The sequence below is a fragment of the Mobula hypostoma genome, chromosome 22, assembly GCF_963921235.1.
Source record: "Mobula hypostoma chromosome 22, sMobHyp1.1, whole genome shotgun sequence".
Lineage (NCBI taxonomy): Eukaryota > Metazoa > Chordata > Chondrichthyes > Myliobatiformes > Myliobatidae > Mobula > Mobula hypostoma.
In genome coordinates this window covers 37,488,243-37,509,300 of record NC_086118.1, presented here as the reverse complement: position 1 = coordinate 37,509,300, position 21,058 = coordinate 37,488,243, and the positions used below count along the sequence as shown (strand labels likewise).

The 21,058-nt window shown below is 41.0% G+C and overlaps 1 protein-coding gene across 1 annotated transcript in view; it reads left to right on the top strand.

The window, feature by feature from the left end:
• Nucleotides 1-9,184: 9,184 nt before the first annotated feature.
• Nucleotides 9,185-21,058, top strand: part of slc38a10 (solute carrier family 38 member 10) — a 118,420-nt gene continuing 106,546 nt past the window's right edge. Inside the window, exons 1-2 of the mRNA XM_063074457.1 lie at nt 9,185-10,203; nt 18,863-18,980. Coding sequence (XP_062930527.1) covers nt 10,114-10,203; nt 18,863-18,980 — 208 coding nt within the window. The 5' untranslated portion in view covers nt 9,185-10,113. The remainder of the gene's footprint in view (nt 10,204-18,862; nt 18,981-21,058) is intronic.

The following is a 21,058-nucleotide window of genomic DNA, read 5'->3' as shown; positions in this document are numbered from 1 at the left end:
ATAGTGATACATCTGACTTCAGTTTCTCCTTCTCAAATTTCAGGGTGAATCCAATCATATTATGATCACTTTACCCCTAAGTGTTATTTTACCTTAAGCTCTCTAAACAATTCCATTTCATTGAACCCTAGATGTACTAATGAAGCCCGGAGGACAGATGTTTGAGAATGTGCACTTAAATTACTAGAAGATTGACTATAGCCAGTAAAAGAAGAATACAGGGATAGGTTCCTGTACAGGGAGCTGCTGCAGCTTCCCTAGTACAAACCTCCCAACCATTTTTTCAGTCTTTGACTAATCAGAGTTTGCAGGCAGTATGCACTACACCTCCAGCTGCTGCTGAAGTGGCTACTTCAGAATGCCAGGAGGTTACAGGTTTTCTGATCCTGTCATGTTCCCAACTTATTCAGCAATTCTTACTCACTTCATTTCCTAATGCCTACATGAGTACGGAAATCGATATCAGATGTGTGCATGGATTATAAACGAATAAATGGTGCAGGTGCACACAAAGGACTTGTTCCTGTATTGACTAAAATCATCTAAAGCCAGGGCTCAATACCAGCTTATAAGATTGGAGAACAAATGGCAAGGGCAGACTGGGACCTAGTTTAGTCTATAATGTTACCCTTTTATCCTAGTGAAAATCTCTGCACCATGTGCGGAATAGTCCTTAATCAACACCCAATACATGGACAATTTCAAGTTGTTGAAGAGATCTTGCACACCCACATGGATTACCGCTGGTTCCCACATAAGGGTAACAGGGTCCTCCACTTTTCCCTTAAAGGGCACGTAGGGTCAGTAACAAAGTCATCAAACCAACCTCATTCCTTGCGTCAACTGCACTCACAGTCCTGTCCTTCACCAGCCCCTCAGCAGTGAAGATGTAGTCAACAGACTAAACAAATTCCCTGGAGACAGCCAGCCTTAGGAAGAGGTGCTCACCCACAGCCTATGTGGCTAGATACTAGGGTAGAGGACACAGCGTTTAGCCCTATCCTCATTCTTTGCATAAGAAAGTCTTTGACATAGACACTGTTTCCTGGAGAGAAAACATTCAGAGGCTCCATCGATATTGTGGAGGAGTATGAAACTGAGAACATGCCACAAGGCCTGTCTCACCTTTCATCCTCTAAGTATACAAAGAGACAGGGCCAATCCTAAATGTTAACTCCTTCCCATGCAGCTCAGGGAAAACAAAATGTGAAGAAGGGAAAGCCAATGTTAATGTAATAAACACTGCACAGAATTTCAGCAACATATCTAATCAAAATGCTCCAGCTGATGAATAGGATACGGGTATACCTAGTCTTACCTTTCCAGAAGCCAAACCTTGTATTTTTGGTAAAATTTGACCCTGCCATTTTGATATAACAACAGACATTACAACAAATGCTGCAAGGATTGATTCGTAAAAGCATAAATCTTGCATAGATCTGGCCATTGGCTTCTGGCCACACCCACTCCTTGAAAGCGACAGACAGAGGCTATGTAATTAATATTTTAAAAATCACAACTTAGTTGTACAAAAGTAAATTTCCTAGGTATGACAATACCAATCAGGAACACGGTTTAACCCTTGACAAAAAGTCACTCGAGTAGGATGTCCAATGACCATAAAGGCCTTACAATCAGCCCTAGACCTATTGAATTATGCTTTCATACATGACTATGCTCAATTTTTAAAAACATTGTATGACAGGTGTAAGCAGGAAAAATACAAAACCTTTTGTTTTTACCCCAGAAGATTATGAGACGTTAGAGAAATTGATGAATGCAGTTCAGCAAGCAATAGACCTCCAGAGAAGAAACCTAACAATATCTCTTGTTCCGTGAATATATGTTTCTCCAAAAACCGCTGTGGCCATCTGCTATAATGAGGGAGAAGGCACACAAGCCCCTATACACTATCCATCATGTAATTTCACCCCAACAAAACAAAAACTTATTGCTTTCGAACAACGTCTTACTGTGGTATTACAGACACTTATTGCAGAAGGCAACGGCAAGGGGACAAACCAATTATTATACAGATAGTTTGTGGCTTTGAAAAATTATAGCAAATTACCAACAAATGAACAGAGAGCTACCATAACTAGATAAGAGAAATGGCAAATCTTTTTGTAAGACGACACCTTAAAGTGCAAATACATCCCTGAAAGCTATGATTTACAATCCTTACCCATCATGGAAGATGTAGAAGTATCTTCTCCATGACCTAATGTAGCACAACATCCTTTAGAACACTATTCTCAAATTTGGTAATATGACGGACCAGCGAGGAAAAACCAGAAAGATAGATCCATTCAATTATAATTCCCGCTCTTGATTATAAACAGAAGATTTTTTTATATCAGAAACTGAATTTGAGCCACATGAATTGCAAACACATCCTTTAGGGGATCATACAATTCAATTTGCAAAGGCTAAAGCCCTAGAATTATGTCTAAAACAAGTAACTACAAGAGAACCAGTCTTGACATGTACTGACTCTAATTATGTTAAGAATGCGACAGAAAGAGACCTTCCCATCTGGTCATCTACAGCATGGAGAACACACAGAGGTAAATTGTTTCTCCACATGGAAGAATGTCCATGAATTATTATTGACCTGACCATTAATATAGGTGTTGTGCATCATGGGGCACACTGCAGGCCTCTTATACAGTTATGGTAACACACTAAGCAATAAACAAGTAAAACAAGCTGTTGGGATGACCTTACTACAACATGGGATGCCAAGATTTTACTAGTTACTAACAAATAAAAATAACCAGTTTGATGCTTTAAGAATTCTCCTAGATACCACTAAACCCAATTCCAAAGGCAAATATGAAGCTGATGGTGAAGGTAAGATTTGGGTATTCCACTCTAAAAAAAGATAAGAAGAAAATAGCTCCTGCCCACAAACAGGAGGCACTGATTCAAGAAGCCCACCAAGGATTCAGGCACAATCATGGTGGTGGACAAGGCACTCATGCAAAATTAGCTACAGTATGTTATACTGGTGGACTTACATGTTGTAGCTGATTCAGTACAAAATGCACAAATGTCTGGCCTATAATAAAGGAGCAGTCATAAGACCAAGTCCTAAAAGACAAGCAAAACCAACTGCACCAATGCAGGTGTGGCAAATTGATTATATAGGACTATTTCTGTCATCCCAAGGTAAACCACCTTATTGGAAACCTAATGTATATACTTGTGATAATTGATCATTGTACAGGATATACATGGTTAGCCTCCATGATTTTTCTTGTAGTGAGACCACAATCATCACAACACTCCAAAACTCCATATTCCCATATGCTGGCACCCTTGCCTGCATACATGCTGACTGAGGGTCTTCCCTCAGTGGTAAGGGCTTTTGAGCCACGTGTGAACAAACAGAGGCATACAAGTGCAGAATAACACTCCATTCCAGCTGCAATCGAGTGGCATAGTTGAGCAAAGGGATCAAGAGATTAAGGAGACCTGGCAAAACTGGTCTACTCTGGAGGCAAAGTAGGCCACACCAGTCCCTGAAGTGCAACAGTCTGTAAACAAAGTGCCAGTTGCAAAAGCAGGTGTACACAAAAATATTACCCCTTATTTCTTAATGGACAACATCCATCGAAATACACCCCTAATCATTAACTCAGGCCAACCATTGCCTACACACAGTACAACTCTCCTAAAGACATTGAGGGAGTTTATGAAAATTCAAGAAAAGACAAAAGAACCTGACAAGACAACTTGGAAACCACAAGAGGTTGACATGGTCCATGAAAAGAAATTCCATAAAAATAATGCTGATCCTAGTTTTCATCCTAAATGGAAACCTCCTTGTTATTATATAGGTTATCAATGATAGGACTGTGGTAATTGAGACTGGGATAGGAAACAAGACTGTACGTAAAACTGTCTCCATAGATAACATCAAAACTATCCCAGCAAGATTTATCTTCCCAAAATGAGTGAACAATTATATATAGAATCCTAAAATGGAGAGAAACCTAAGCAGATGATATGGTTGCTATCAGAATGTTAAGTTACAGCATACCAATGAGTGTTCACTCCCATGGGAGGGACATAATTAACCCTTCTGCCATCTTTTTCTGGGAACCTAGAATTAAAAGTACAGACAGAATCCTCAACAGGGGAACTGTACTCTTCCTTACTTTTGCAAATGTTTCATTTTTAATGCATATTATTATATTATGACATAATGTAGATGATGGATATAATTTTCTACAGATAAAATGTGAGATTAGATGGTTGGTGGTGCAGTGGCATCAGCCCCAGACTTCAAGGCAAATGTTCCAGAGTTCGAATCTGGCCAATTCCTTGCACGCTTTCCATCTGTGCTGGTTTGAGCATTGAACTAGCAACTCGGCCTCGTAAAGAATAGTCTAATACTGTGGAAACGGCAAAAGTGCACCACAAGGTGCGAAAAGGAACAACGGCAGAAGTGTGAGATTACTAATCCTTGAGCGAAAGAAGACAGCAGTACACTATCAGTAACTTGGTTACAAGCAATGTTCCCTCTAATTTTTAGTATCAGTGTGCTCAAAAATCTTATGTTGTACAATTCTTTTCCTGTGACAAAAGTATGTGCACACTGAATGCACACATGGCACAGTTTATGTAGATTTACAAAATATTTGACATAAAACTGCAGAGTAACAACAAAATAACATACATATTTAAGTCGCTCAGTTATTTTTTTCTCTCTTCTGTCTTTGGCATTTTCCCATTCTTTATAAACTCTATTTAGACTATTAGAACTTCCATCCAATTGATAGCTTTTCATTCTCTTTAACATATCCAAATGACATTCACCTAAATGATTTCTCAGCTTGTTTTTGAGTTGATTCATTAGGCTAAAACCTCGCTCAAAAGTCCGCACTAGATGCAAGAAAGGTTCCCTCAATGTCCATCAACTGTGCAAGGCCGCAAAACTGTTAATTTTGAAGTACAAATGCCACCATTTGAGCAAAGTTTGAAATCAGTTTGGATTTAATTTTTTCTTGCACGGAAAATTTGAAATCATTAAACTGTTTAACTATTACAGTATTTTCAGTGAGAAAATCATGATATTTTAGACATAAGGCATTAACTTGTTCATCGCCAAATGTGAAGTCATAATCTGCAACTATGGAGAAATTAAAAGCTGACCATTCTTGTACCTCATCTTCAGGAAACCTTTCTTCTAAATAACTTACAAGACGCATTTTTAGAAAACCCAAGTAAACCCGTACAGCATGTCGAAAGCAGTGCCAACATCCCTGTGAAAGGGATGAACTATCTTCAGTTTATTGAGAGACATTGCCAGCTGACTTGAGGACTTGATGGTGACAGAGACAATGATCCGAACTTGCATCAAGGAAATGACAAGAACTGTTTGTGAGGAAGAAAATCTTAAAGATGGACTAATATGGACTTACAATATGGACATTGATACCTTGTTTTTGCTTGTTTATGGAAAATTATAGTGCTAACATTCCTTTGAGCTTTGAGAAATGTGTGCAGTTGAGATTAGGAAGTGAATACTCTAAAGAGAAAATCACAATGAAACCCCTACATTGGGAAGTATTCAATGAATTCTGAGCATCGGATCGAAGAGAGCCTTTATAGCACTGGTAACCTACTGGAATGGTTGGAGGAGTTTTCAAGAGCAGTCTTGATCTCAATGCTGATACCTGTAGGAAGAATCTGGGTTAGAATCTTTGCTCAGAAAGTGGTGTTGGTGGCGGGGGGGGGGAGATTTGGTGTTGTTGATGGACATTTGCTTCATGGGCCAAGAGGCCTCATGTTTGCTAAGCTCGGTTTCTAAACACAGCAGCTGCCACTTGTAAGATCAAACAGATGTAAGTAAACTTACAACTAATATTTCTTTGTTTAGCTACTGGTCGTAAAAGGGAGTCAGTCTTCAGTTGTTAAAATGTAAATGCCAAACAGTAATCAGCTTGAAGTTAAAATAAAGAAATGTCTATAGAACAGCTTTGCAAACAAGCTCTGTATATAGTATACACTCAGACTGTAGGAAGCAGTTGTAGCTCGCTGTACCTGGTTTGTCACTGCTCAAGAGATGCAGTAAAAGACGATGGGTTGTTTAATTTGACTTGTTTCAAACAGACAAGCTGACTCTAAGTTGATTAGTTCAAAGAAGCTTACAGACCAGATGGATAATATCATTTAGCACATCAAATAACTGATTCATTAATGTTGGAAGTTTTATGTGCTCAGGTAAATTAGTTTCACGGCATTAATGGTGGTTAGCTGAGGACTTTGTCTTCAAAAAGCTTTTAGACCGTTTGTGTAAAAAGGGTATCTGGGGAAACATCATACTTGTGTGAAGTCATCAAAGAGGAGAAAAGTGTATAAATGTCGAGAGCATTTCAGGCTTACTAGGAATGGGGCATCAAGAAACTATAAAAGAAATACGGGGACGAATTAGAAACCATTTCTCTGGCTTTGATTTCTACAACAGACAATTTGTTTGTCTGCATTGTTGGTATCTCTTTTTAGTTTGTGGGAATTGTACTCATGTTTTAGAAATAGTTTTAGAAAAAGATAAACATATCTTAAATGTTTAAGATAAAAATCTTCCGTGAGTTTTTAATATGTTTTAAGAATGTTTGTACAGTATTACTGAAAATAAATGAATGGTGTCTTAAACTACTTAGTTGGCTGGTAGTATGTTCTCCTTGATAAAGAAAGGGGACCCACTGCTTGAATATTGGGTATTGGCAGCTAAACTCACCATGAAGAATAAACAGGGAAGTGAACCAGTCTTTGAAGATTGGGTAGTTACAGTATAATCTCCCTTTAGCGAGAGTACTCATGACTGTTTATATCTGATAGGCCTTAAGGTGTTTTTTTGAGTTTAGAACTTCGTGGTCAGCAAACCCAATACCATCACATTGGCTGCATAGAGGTCATGAGAGATGGTAGTACGGAAGTAGGGAAGGGTGTTGTGTAAACAAACACAGAGAAATTGGACATTGTGCTTCTTGATCACATTGTCCATCCAGGCATGTCCTTGACATCATTGGACACATTTACAGGGAGCGCTGCCACAGAAAAGCACCATCCAAGCCATGCTTTCTTCTCATTATTACCATCAGGCAGGAAGTAAAGGAACCTTAGGTCCCGCACCACTAAGTTCAAGAACTGTTATTACCCTGCAACTATCAGGCTCCTGACCTGCGCGGATAAATTCTCAATATTGAACTGATTCCACAATCTGTTGTCACTTTCAAGTACTCTATAAACAATGTTCTCAGTATTATTTATTTACATTTTCTTATTGTTTGGGTTGTTTGTCAATCTTTATTTGTGCATAGTTTTTCATAAATTCTGTTATATTTCATTATTTTCTGTAAATGCCTGCAAGAAATGAATCTCACGGTAGTATACGGTGACATATATGTTCTTTGGTAATAAATTTAATTTGACTTTAATGTTGTCATTAGGGTAGCATGGGTGAGAAATGGAAGGCCAAAGGTAGGTAGACAAATGGTAGTTTCCAAAGTAGACTTTGGGAACTGATGTATGTTATAGAGCGGGCACAGGTGGAAAGCCATTATAGGCTATGCAGAAGCAAGTGTGTGTATTCTCATACAGCAGAACCATGATGGAGGTGTGTTTGGTCAGGATTCCACAGTTCAACAGTTGCAAAGTTTGATTACAAGTTAAGGAATTTGAGGAGACCTTTGCGAACACAGTTCCAGACATCCCACCTCTCCTGGAAGTTCCTGGAGTCTTCAGGGTATTGATAGCGGCTCCCTGACACCAGCAAATTATACACAATATCCTGGAAATAGATTTTTCTGAGAGCGAGTGAGTGAGAGGGGGGGTGGGGAGAGAGAGAGAGAGAGAGAGAGAGAGCACGAGTGACAGACGTAGCGAGAGAGTGACAGAGAGAGCAACCTGATTGGTCTGTCCTAAGTATACCTATCAGTTTTCTCTGTGGGTGGGCTTTACAGTTGACCTCGCTCTCTCTTTCATTGTCCATCAGTTCAGTTTAGTGTCCTGCAGCACCATGGCAGAGTGTTCCAAAAAAAGAAAATATAAAACGTACTTCACCCCAGACTACACTAAAGTTTACCCTTGCCTAATAGGGGTCACAAATAATGACAGTGTTGCTCACTGCACTGTTTGCAACAGTGACTTTTCTATTGCCCGTGGTGGGTTAAGACTGTAAAAGAAATGTTGAATTGAGTTTAACAGGTGTCATTCATTTATTAGCATAGCTAACATTAATTAAACTAGCTGGCTAGCTGCTAAGGAGCTACTCTATTGATGTCCTACATGATGAGGCCAAACTCCCTGTAGGCTTGCTTAAAGTTGTAATAGAATAAAAAAAGACTCCATGATAGTTGTCTCACAAAACACTTGTGAATCTGATGTCCTGCAAAATTAACAAATTCATTGACACAGACTGCTATGAGGTTGAGACTTCCAGCAAAATGCTCAAATCTGCCAAGCAAGCCACATTACAGTACAAGGAAAGTTTGGAAAAAGAAATAGAAAAGCCATTTGCATTAGCATTGAGACTGCCAACAAAATACTCAACAAGGAATGTGTGTGTGTGTGTGTGTGTGTGTGTGTAAATAGTTTCAATATGTGATCAAATAAATTGTTGTGTTCTTTCATAATCATACACCCTTTGGAGGTCGACTTGGTGGGGGGTGGGATGGGATATGGCAAACACAAGGAAATGTGCAGATGCTGGAAATTCAAGCAACACACTCAGCCCCGAACATCGACTGTACCTCTTCCTATAGATGCTGCCTGGCCTGATGTATTCACCAGCATTTTTTGTGTGTGGGGGTATATGGGGTGGTGGTGGTGCTACCTCCCTGAAATGCAGGGTGGGATGTCTGCAGTTCAACCATGGCAAAGATTGAGAAAAAGTTAAGAAATTTGAGGAGATCTTTGCGTGCACAAAGAGAAATATAACGCAAACACAAGGAAATCTGCAGATGTATAACATATTGTTTTATTGAGAACGAAATGATGTTAAAAAGCCAAACATCAGCAAAGGATCAGCAAAAAAAAACACCAAATAACCAGAGTGCCGTGAATTTTGAATGCTTCCGTCATCTTCAGAGTCCTCCCAAACAGAGGGGCGGCGCTGCGGACACCGGTGTCGGGGCTCTGGGCGGGTGGCGGCCCATCTCTCCCTTGTTGTCAGTCGGGACTTCCTGGAGACGGCGGGAAGGGGAGTGGAGCTGTCAGGCGATTTGAACACGCGGAAACTCGCTGGGTTTGACGGCGATAAGCGGGGACTGGAGCGTGTCAGTGGGCGTGGGCAGGGGGGCAGCTGGCGTTGAACGAGTGCGGAAGCGGCGCCTTTGAGAGCTGTCGGTGTGTTCCCCCGGGGGGCAGGAACAGGTGAAAACTGGCCCAGGTGGCAGGAGCGGCGGCGACAGCCGGTGTCACGGCAGAAACCGGGCAGGGCCAGGCCAGCGGATTGTAAACATAGAACCGAGGTTTCGCCACGTCACGGAAAGTCCTGCCAGCCGCTGCTCTCCACGTTCTTCCTGCGCCAGATTTGCCTTTACGTTGCATATGTTTTCCCTTCTAATTTGTTTTTTAAAAAAGTAACTTTGATTTTTCTTTTGGCATCCAGATATTGAGACGGTCTTAAAGAATCTTTTCTGGGTGTATATTTCGATTTTGCGAACAGCATTACCTGTAATCGAATCTAGTATTTAACACCTTATTGAACCAGAAGACCACTTAATTTTAAGTGTCGTAGATCAAAGCTGTAGGCGTCGTTGCTACAGTGTCAGTGTTATTCTAAGTGAGGATTTTGGGTGGGGTACCATCCTTTTTCTTTTATGCTAAGCCCTTTTTTCCTTTTGAGACCACAGTTTTTGAGAACCTGTACTATTTGCAACTAGTGCAGTTTATAATACAGGAGTCAAAATTGGAACTTGGGGGAAAATTATATTTAGTTTTTTTCCCCAATATGGACATGACTTGATAGGCAGCTCTTCCCCGTTGACATTTACCGATGGTCAACACTGATAATTTTCCCAGCAAAGTGAAAAGTAATCCAAAACAAGTCAGTTTTTTCCCCCAGTTTTGAGGTACGTTACCTCCTCTAAATAATTAAACATGACTGCTTCGAACTGGGGCCTCATCATGAACGTGGTGAACAGTATCGTGGGAGTCAGTGTACTCACCATGCCATTCTGCTTTAAACAGGTGAGTGGTGATTTGCTTAGCTGTGGCATACTTTTAGTATCTTGTGTATTAACAATTTTGTTAAGTGTGAAAGACTCAATTTAAATTACATGATTGTATGTTTTAGCTAGGAAGTTGTGGTTGCTGCAGTATGGAAGTAATATGCATTTTGGTTGTTGTCATTTACCTGCTCATCTGGAAATATTGACTCTTAAGGTTCCTCCAGTCACTGTAAGAATCTTAAGAGTCAATATTTGGAGAAGAGCAGGTAAATTTAGTGTCTTGGCTTTAACATACAATATTGAAGTAGGTTAATGGATTATTTCTGCAATATTTATTGCAAAATATTATTTCCTCAAATTTTGCTTGGAAAAATGCACCTCAATGGTGTGCACAGAGTGTCGACATCCATCTTGGGCCCAACATATGCAATCACGATGAAGACATACCAGTGGCCATACTTCATTAAGAGTTTGAGGGAATTTGGTACGTCACCAAAGGCATATGTCTTTATTTGGTGGAGAGCATTCTGACTGGATGCATCACTGCCTGGTATGGAGGCTCCAATGCAGATGGTTGTAGACTTAGCCAACTCCAGCACAGGCACAACTCTGCTCACCATAGTGGATATCTTCAAGAGGTGGCACTTCAAGAAGGCAGCATCCATCACCTGGGCCCAAACCATATGGAACATTTCCTCTTCCCATTACTGCCTTTGTGGAGAAGGTTTAGGAGCTTGAAGACCCACACTCAATGTTTTAGGAAATTCAGATTTCTGAATGATCTGTGAACAATACCTCGCTTTGTCCATCTTTGCTATTTATCTCTCCCACCACCTTCATCCATTTCCCCAACATCCACCTCATCCCCTTCTCCTGCAAGATTAAAAGCTGTCCATTTTTTCCATTTTTCATTATTACTGTAACTTTATGAAATAATAAATTCGTTGAAGTTACACAATAAAAATCCTCTGTTTATTGTTAGTAGCGATGTTAGTATCTATAAACAATATATTTATCAACAATAGCTGCTTCAACTAAATGGGAATAACTTGGTGTTTTCAAAGTTGCAAGTAAGTTATAGTAAAGGCTGATTTATACTTGTGTGTATTAGCTTGCGCCGTAGCCTGTGCAAGTGGGCTACGCTGTTGTGAGCATTTATACTTACGTGTCAGTGTGTCTGCGTCACGCTGCAATTCACTGCCAAAACGCTAGTTGGCGGTGGGGTTTCTATGCCACTCTGTTGAGCTTCTTTGTGTTGAAACTCAACACGAAGAAACTCAAACTTCGAACAGTGGCGACTGAAACTGAAGGAGGGTGAATTTTCTGTGCTTGTCCGGCCACTGAGAGACATGGACAAGGAAATGCATTTCAAATATTTTTGGATGTCAGCAGGTAGATTTGACTATTTGGTTCATCGTCTCCAACCATTAATATCGCATCAGTGTACGCACGGTCTACTCAGAGACTGGCAATCACCATTTGAGTTTTAGCTTCAGGTGGAAGTCAACAGGCTGTAGCAGCTAGCTACAAACTGGTGTCAAGTACAGGGTCCTCCGTAATTTTGGAGGTCTGTAAAGCTTTATGGGAAGCATTGCAGCCAGAGTTCCTTCCCTGCCCTTCAGTCACCCAGTGGGAAGCTATTGCAGCGTAGGAAGAAATGCGATGCTACCAAGTGGACCAATCACAGTTGTTGCGGTCTGTGTCGCCCGCAACGCGTGGTTACATTTTGGGAGAGGTTCGCGTTAAGCTACGGTGTAGGGTTTGCGTAGAGTACAGCGTAGGCGGCACCGCTACGCTGTACCTACGGCGTCCATTTGGCGTACAAGTATAAATCGGCCTTAAGGAGGTCACTGCATGGATATTTTATCAATAGTTACACTTTTCTCCTCTTATCCGTTCTTATAAAACTCTGTAACACATAAAATGTTGGAAGAACTCAACAGGCCAGGCAGCATGTACTGGGCGGTGGGGGCTGGGGGAGTACAGTTAACCTTTTGGGCTGAGACCCTGCCAGAGCCTCAGCCTGAAATGCCAACTGTACTTTGCCCCTAGATGCTGCCTGGCCTGCCAAGTCCCCCAGCGTTTTGTGTGTGTGTTGCTTGGATTTCCAACATCTGTAGACTTTCTCTTACAAAATTGTGATGAGTTACTATTTTTTTAAAGTTGATCAACATGTTGCTTGTGCGTGATTTAAAAGTGTTATTTGTAAGTAGTCTTTTAAAATGTGGAAATATTCAAAAACAATTTTCTGGAAATGAATTGAAAGAAATGTGATTAGGAACCATAAGAGGGAATGTAACACTGTAACTAGTTTACAACCAAGTACAGAGCAGCAATAAGGTAGCAAAAGAATAGCAATTATATGCCAGTAAGGTTCAAATCCAAACTTTGTTTTTGAAGCTATTTGTACTCTTAGTTTGTGCTTGCAGCAAGCTCAAAGAAGCAGAGGAGATGTTGTTCCTAATCTTGCTCCTGATACGGTGGGAAGGGGAAAGAATGGAGCTTTGTAGAGAAGGAAGGTGAAATTGTGAAGTGACAAAACAGGACAGAAAATAGTGTCTGTGTGTGGGGGAGGAGGGGAGGTGGAATACTGCTTTGAGGTAAATTGTCACAAATTGCAAGGAGGCCCTGGTTCAAACTAGGCACTTGGTAAAAACATTCACATAAAAAGGTGAGAAAGTGTGCAGGTGCTGGAAATCTAAGCAACACACGAAACGTGCTGGAGGAACTCAGCAGGACATGCAGCTTCTATGGAAAAGAGTAAATAGTCCATGTTTTGGGCCGAGGATCAGGCTTATTGTAATAAGTCATGAAGTTTGTTCTGTAGCAGCACCACAGTACAGAGATAACAAATTACTATAAGCCACAATAAAAATACAGTGCCAAAGAGGAATCGTGATGAACCATTCATGGTTCGCTGACCGTTCAGAAATCTAGTGGAAGAGGGGAAGAGCAGTCCCTAAAACGTTGAATGAGGGTCTTCAGGCTCCTGTACCTCCTCCCTAATGGTAGTAATGAGAAGAGGGCATGTCCCGGATGGCAAGAGCCCTTTATGATGGATGCGGGCTGCCTTTAGGCACCGCTTTTGGAAGATGTCCTCCGCAGCTTGTGCCCGTGATGGAACTGCTGAATGTATAGATGACGACAAAATCTCAGCAAATCTATTGTTTGGTACTGAAAGTGTGTGGCTTCAGGTGTTGCTCTTGAAATTTGCTGTTTGCCTGCTTCTGTAGTTCATTGAAATGTTGAAGAAATGAATGCTGATGCAAATGAATCGTAGTTTCAATGAGGAAGTTCTGTTTTGGACAATATTCTCACTTCTGCAAGCACCACATTATTTAGTAATATTTTGCATTGGTGTGCTCAAACAGCAGTCTTGTCTTATCACCTTGTGCAGCAACTTTACATGCGAACCGTCTGTGAGGCATAATTATTATCTAAAAATTCATGCCTCATTTTGTTTTTGTAGTTTAACCATGAGACCAGTTTGCTGCTTTCCAACCATCTCCTGATTTCTGTAATTAAATTAAAACTTGAAGCAACACACACAAAATGCTGGAGGAGCTCAGCAGGTCAAGCAGCATCTATGGAAATGAATAAACAGTCAACCCTTCAGAACTAGAAAGGAAGTGGGAAGTTGGCAGAATAAAAAGGTGGGGGGAGGGGAAGGAGGATAGCAGAAGGTTAAAAGTAAATTTTATTATCAAAGTACTTCTATATCACCGCATACAACCCTGAGATTCATTTTCCTGTGGGCATACTTAGTAAATCTATGGAATAGATAAGAGATGAGAGTGGACCATAGGGGAAAAGGAAGGAGGAGGGGTCTTAGGGGAGTTATAGGCAGGTGAGAAGAGGTGAGAGGCTGGACTGAGGAATAGAAGAAATCAGATCCCTTCCTCTCCAGCCCTTTGCACTTTGATAATGTAGGGTATAAGTACTTTGATAATAAAATTTACTTTGATCAGATTCCTTCCTGTCCAGCCCTTTACCTTTTTTCTACCCACCTGGCTTCACCTATCGCCTTCTAGCTATTCTCCTTCCCCTCCCCCACCCTTTTTATTACATCATCTTCCCTGTTCCTTTCCAACCCTAAAGAATGGTCTCGGCCTAAAATGTCTTGTGTTTCTTCATTTCCATAAGTGCTGCCTGACCTGCTGAGTATCTCCAGCAATTTGTGTGTGTTGCTTTGGATTTCCAGTATCTACAGAATTTGTATTTATTGTATATTTGATATAGCTTTTCAAGAAAGGAATCGAGGGTTCCATTAGTTCTGAATGGCATCTTTCACAATTTGACCGAATTGGAACCTTGGATCTGTTCTCTGGTATAATGTTTATCATAGATGTGGCATCATTTGGTGTTTTATCCCCTTTTCATGTTGCCCATATGGCTGAAACTGACTATGTTCTAGGTGTGTCTTATGTTTTTATACCAAATGCATTAAAATGTAATCCACTCATACAAATTTATTGAATAATCCAAATTTGCTTTACACAGAATTTCTATGTTATTATATATTTTAAGAGTAAAGCTGGTCTGGAAATATAATCAAGGTGCAGTAGTTAACTTCTTTCATGTCTTGTAGATTTGGGTCATGTTTCATTCCACTATCTCTCTCAGACATCTTTTTTTATTGTTAGCGTAGTAGGTATTAAGAGTTGTATGATCCCTCATTGGTATTTCACAGACATTGTTTTGCCATCTGGCTTCAGCTCACATGACACACAGTATTTTACTGAAAAGTAATCTGTGTTCTTTGTATCCTTTGAAAGGGTAATTCTTACTGAAGAGTGTGGTACTAATGAGTTTCTGTTTTGTTAAACATAAGATTCTTGGTATTGGAGAGAATTGCATTTTTATTGTTTCTAATCCATTCCAGTTTAGTTCCCATTTGCCTTTTAGCTCCAAATTCAATACAGGATTTGTCCATGTCCGTAGTTTGTGTGTCTTTTAAAAGATTCATAAAGCTGTTAGGCTGTAGTGTCAGTAGCCACCTTTTATGGTTGTGCTGCTGGGTAAAGTCATATTGGATAGGAAGTAGCAACAAGCATCATTGTAGATTTTTGTTTTTTTTAAACCGGGGGTTATTTTGATCAAGTTTTTTAAGATTGGTCAATTCAGTATGACAGGTTTGCCCAAAAGCTGACTAAGATTTTTACCAAATTTAAAATTCTCTGATTGCTGCATCAAATGGCATCACTGTGTTAGGCAAATCTGGAGTTGTCTCTTTAATTGTTAAGCAGCACACATAAGATGCTGGAGGAACTCAGCAGGCCAGGAACCATCTCTATAGAAAAGAGTAACAATTGACGTTTTGGGCTCAAAATCTTCCTCGGGACTGCAGGGAAAAAAGACGAGGTCAAAGTAGGAAGGTGGGGGGAGGGAAGGAAGAAATACAAGGTAGTAGGTGATAGGTGAAACCGGGAGAAGGGGAGTGTTGAAGTAAAGAGCTGGGAAGTCGATTGGTGAAACAGATAGAGGACTGGAGAAAGGTGGTCTGATAAGAGAGGACAGAAGGCCATGGAAGAAAGGGAAGGGGGAGGAGTACCAGAGTGAGGTGATGGGTAGGAAAGGAGATAAGGTGAGAAAGGGAAATAGAATGGGGAATAGTGAGGGGGGGGCAGGGGACACCGAAAGTTTGAGAAAACGATGTTCATGCCATCAGGCTGGAGGCATAGAATGTAAGGTGTTGCTCCAATCTTGAGTGTGGCCTCGCTGTGGCAGTAAAGGAGGCCATGGACTGAAATGTCAGAATGGGAAGTAGAATTAAAATGGGTGGCTATTGGGATCTCCCTCTTTTTCTGGCAGACAGAGCATAGGTGCTTGGCTGGGTAGCTTCCATCCTGATGGCATGAATCCCATTCTCCTGTGCAGTTCTAGTCTTCTACCCACAAGAAAGGTATCAAGAAGATTGGAAGAAAACATAAATTTGTAAGGATGTTGTTGGGACTTGAGCACTTAAGTTAAGGGAAAGGTTGAATCAGTTAAGACTCCATTCTCTACATCAGGGGTCCCCAACCTTTTCTGCATTGCGGACCGGTTTAATATTGACAACATTCTTGCAGACTGGCCGACCGGGGGGGTCGGGGTAGGGTTGCCAACGGACAAGAGTAGCAGTCAAATGCGTTATTTACCCAAAAAGACTACAATGGCCAAGAAGCCTTGCGTGGGCACTAGTGCGCATGCACGTTGTGACCTGCCAATCCCCGCCCGCCCCCGCGAGCAAATCCTTTTTGGCGATTCTGTTCGTGGGGGTGGGTGTTAATCACTACTGGAATATAGGCGATAAGTGGGTAATACACTCAATTTTGTTTCTAAAAGGGCTTATCTAACGAATTTAATATTAAACACACAGCGCATATTTTCCTCGCATGAATACAGTGATAAGTCAATTATCAGGGGAGGACAGGGGAGCTTGAAGTGTTAAACGAACTTCCAGTAGAAGTGGTAGAGGCAGGTTCGATATTATCACTTAAAGAAAAATTGGATAGGTATATGGACAGGAAAGGAATGGAAGATTATGGGCTGTGTGCAGGTCGGCGGGACTAGGTGAGAGTAGCGTTCGGCATGGACTAGAAGGGCCGAGATAGCCTGTTTCCGTGCTGTAATTGTTATAGGGTCACTTATAAGTCAATAGCATCATAACATTTTAAGTAACGTTTGAATATTAAACACACAGCACATATTTTCCCCGTATAAATATATAAAATCATTGCAACACACCAATATCGCTGAATCAGTGGGAGCCCTGGGTTTGTTTTCCTGCAACATCACGGTCCTATGGAGGGGTGATGGGAGACAGCGATACTCGAAGGGGGTTCCCTATGTCCAGTCTATTCCGCAATTTAGTTTTCGTTGCATTCATTGCAGAAAACTCCGCTTCGCAGAAAAATGTTGGAAATGAAAGCAACGTTTTCAGTGCTTTCGTAGCTATCTCAGGATATTTAGCCTTGACTTTGATCCAAAATGCTGACAGAGATATTATGTCAAACATACTTTTCACCCCGTCGTCATTTACAAGCTCGAGGAGTTGATCTCCTTCCCACCCTGACATGGATGACGTGCGGGTCATGACCTCGCATGCGTAATGGCTGATCAGTGAATGACAGGGAATGAGGAACGGTGCAGCTGAATCATATCGCCAAATCATATCGCTTCCCCGCGGCCCGGTAGCGCATGCTCTGCGGCCCGGTGGTTGGGGACCGCTGCTCTAGCGCATAGGAGAATGAGGAGAGATTTGATAGAGATACATAAAATCATCAAGGGTATAGATAGGATAAATGCAAGCAGGCTTTTTCCACTGAGGTTGGGTAAGACTAGAACTGGAGGTCATAGGTTAGGGGGTCAAAGGAAGAATTTAGGGGGAACCTGAGGGGGGGAACATCGTCAACAGAGTGATGCGAGTGGAATGAACTGCCAGCAGAAGTGCTGTATGTGGGCTTGATTGTAACATTTGCACAAGTACATGGATGGGAGCCGTATGGAGGGCTGTGGTCCATGAGCGAGTTGATGGGACTAGGCAGAATAACAGTTCAGCATGGACTCGATGGGCCTATAGTCAGGTACTCTATAGCTCTGACCAGATGTGACATTTGCATGAATATTTTGGTTACTGACCTTGAGATATCATGACTGCCGCAGAAACTTGTAGGATTCGATGGTTTAAAGATGAGCAGCTCTTTGGCTTATTTTTGTTGTTTAGGCAAAAAAGACTGAAGTGGCAGCTCCAGGGCAAGCCTAAAGCAGTGTTTTGACTACTGCATATTTTTCTTATAGCCGCAAGTCCAGGACAGAAGTGCTCCCTCTGCCTCTTGCGATCCCTACCTTGTATCTCCGTAATTACTTGTTTTTGCTATGTTTCATTCTATCAATTCCCTGGAAAATGTGGGTGTAGATGTAGTAGAGATGTCCTATAACTGATCTGCTAAATATAATGAAACCTTGAATTGCTGTATCCATAGTGTTTAATGAACTGCCATTTTTATGAATGCCCATCTTGAAATTTTGTACTTTGGGGTTTTGTGAATTTTGTTACTTCATTTTTATCTGTTTTTATGTTCATGCATTTGTTGCAGTGGAAGTTCATTAAGATGAAACATTAACTCTTTCTTCTCTCTTTTAACCTCCAGCTGCTCTGCAATATTTGTAATTCATCATTGGTTTTCCTTTTATTTCTTTCTGTCTAAAGAACAGGCATTCTTAACTAAAGGCCAAGAAAATCAGTTTCCTAGATTTCAAAACTCTGCTTTCATAATAGAACATAAGAAATTACTCAAGTAAATAAAATGCTAGGCAGATTAATAGCTCAGCATAGATAAGATGGTCCAAAGGGCCTGTTTCTATGCTGTTGTTCTTTATGACTCTACAACTTAGATGAATAGAACAAATGTCTTTATTTGATTTCAGATTTTTGGGAATTAAAATGAAATCCATCTTTAATAGTCCTGTGGACTAAGGACTACAGCTCAGTTACATACAATTATCTGATGTTTAGTCACATTCAAAATGCTTTCAGCACAAGGCACACAGGCAAACAGTTCAGAGTGGACTGAATTATTAATAACTGATTTAAAATTGTTAATGCATGCTCAGTAAGATCAATTCTTCTCTGGTTCATAAGCTCTCTGGTGATGTGTTCCTATTAAAATTGATGTCTTGTTTTTTTTAACCCTTAGTGTGGAATTGCACTGGGTGTTGTGCTGCTCCTCTTCTGCTCCTGGATGACTCACCAGTCCTGTATGTTCCTGGTGAAGGCAGCAAATACGAGCAAGCGGAGGACATATGCTGGTCTTGGTAAGTCGCATTTGCATGGTACCAGGAGATGTAATTTGTTAAATCTACAACGCAATCTTTACACAGCAACTTAAGCTATTGCATCTTTGTTGGAACGAGTGAAATTAATGTTCTCAACTTTGCAAAGCACTTTGAAACAATCATATTCAGTTGACATGCGCTCAGGTGAACTTCAAGAATTACCATTCTAAAGTCAACAGATTCCATACAGGTTTAAAAATGTGTAAGGAGACAGGAGGATGGGATTATTTGGTGGTGTTTGTAGTGAAAGCGACTTCGGCTGTTTCTTGGAGACATGAGACTGCAGAGTCTGGAATCCACAGAAAAAAAAACAATTTGCTGGAGTAGCCAAGTGGGTCTAGCAGTACCTGTGGGATGTAAAGCAGCCAACATGGTCAAAGATGTCACCCACCCACTTTGGGCATCCTTTTCTCTCCCTTCTCCCATTGGGTAGAAGATACAAAAAGCGGAATCATGGTTTACCAGCCTCAAGAACAGCTTGTACACATTGTTGTAAGTGTATTGAATGATTCCCTCATACATTAAAGTGGACTTTTCACCTTGCAGTCTATTGAGTTATGATCTTGTACCTTATTTTCTATTTGTGTTTTCTCTGTAGCTAATAAACTTTTCTCAGGCTTCCAGCTGATTATATCAGCTGTATATCAATTATAACCGACGTTTCGATGACAAACTCTGCCATCTTCTTCAGGGATGATGCCTGGGCATGTCTAGTCAGGTGGTATTTATACCCCCGTAGTCCGTCCCTCCTCATGGGTTAGTCCTCATCCAATCAGGTTTCTGCTCTCCCACCTTGCTTACAGTTGAATTTCAGTTCTTACACAGAGCGCTCCTTCGTCTTTGTTAAAATTCTTATCTTCTTGTTTTATTTCAGTGGTTTTCTTTACCAGGCGGTCCCAAAAGCCATTGGCACGGCACAGTAGTGTGCCGTCAAAGTCAATCCTGTGGCCATTGCGAATGCAGTGTCCTCCTACCGCCGATTTCTCCAGATAACCTAAACGGATACACCTCCTGTGCTCCTTGATGTGCGTCCCCACTGTGCATCCTATATGGCCAATACGTACTGCTCTGCTTTCACGGGGAATTCAGTAAACGCCAGCCGTCCTGAGTCCCAGGTCACCTTTGAACCACAGGAGCTGTGATTTTAGCTTCCTTACGGGTTTGTGGATGGTATTAATTTGGTATTTCTTTAGTATCCTGGCGATCCATCCAGAAACTGTGGAAATAATGAGGATAAAGGCTACCACCAGCCGAGACATGCCCAGGCATCATCCTGAAGAAGATTGCAGAACTTGTCATCAAAACGTTGGTTATAATAAATACCTGTAACCAGCTGGAAGCCCAAGAAGAGTTTATTCATCATATATACCAGGGAAGCCCGATCCTTTTTCTCTGTAGCTGTTACACTTTATTCTGCACACTATTATTGTTTAACCTTGTAATGGTTTGATCTGTATGAACAGTGTGCAAGATAACCTTTTCACTGTATCCCAGAAAATGTGAGCATAATAAACCAATGCCAATCTATGTTGACAGTTTCTTCCCCCCCGCCCAGATGCTGTTCTAAGTTCTTCCAACAATTTGCTTCTTGCTTTGATAATTTCCCTTTTACACCTTTTTTGTGATGTAGCATGCAGAAAATTAAGAAAAGATGGGAATCTGTAGTGTTTTTAAACAATGCATGGTTGAGTTCAAATGCAGGTAATGCCTAAATTATGGTTATAGAAGTTTGCTGTTGGAATTCTCAAATCATTAGGTATAGGAAGAATGTCATCCAGCTGGGAATGATGCAGGGATATTACTGTGACTGGAGGCCTTGAGTTATGAGGTGAGACTCAACAGGCTGGGGCTATTTTCTCTGGAGTGTTGAAGTCTGATGGGTGTTGTTTTTGAGGTATATACAATAGTGAGAGTTGTTATTGGTCTCTTAGTGGCCTCCCTCACAGGTCCTCAGTCACTCAGTTTTTGAGGACAGCCTGCTCTCAGCAGATTTACAACTGTGCCGTATTCTTTCCATTTCTTGATGATTTACTAAGGAAACTGGCATGAAGTCTATG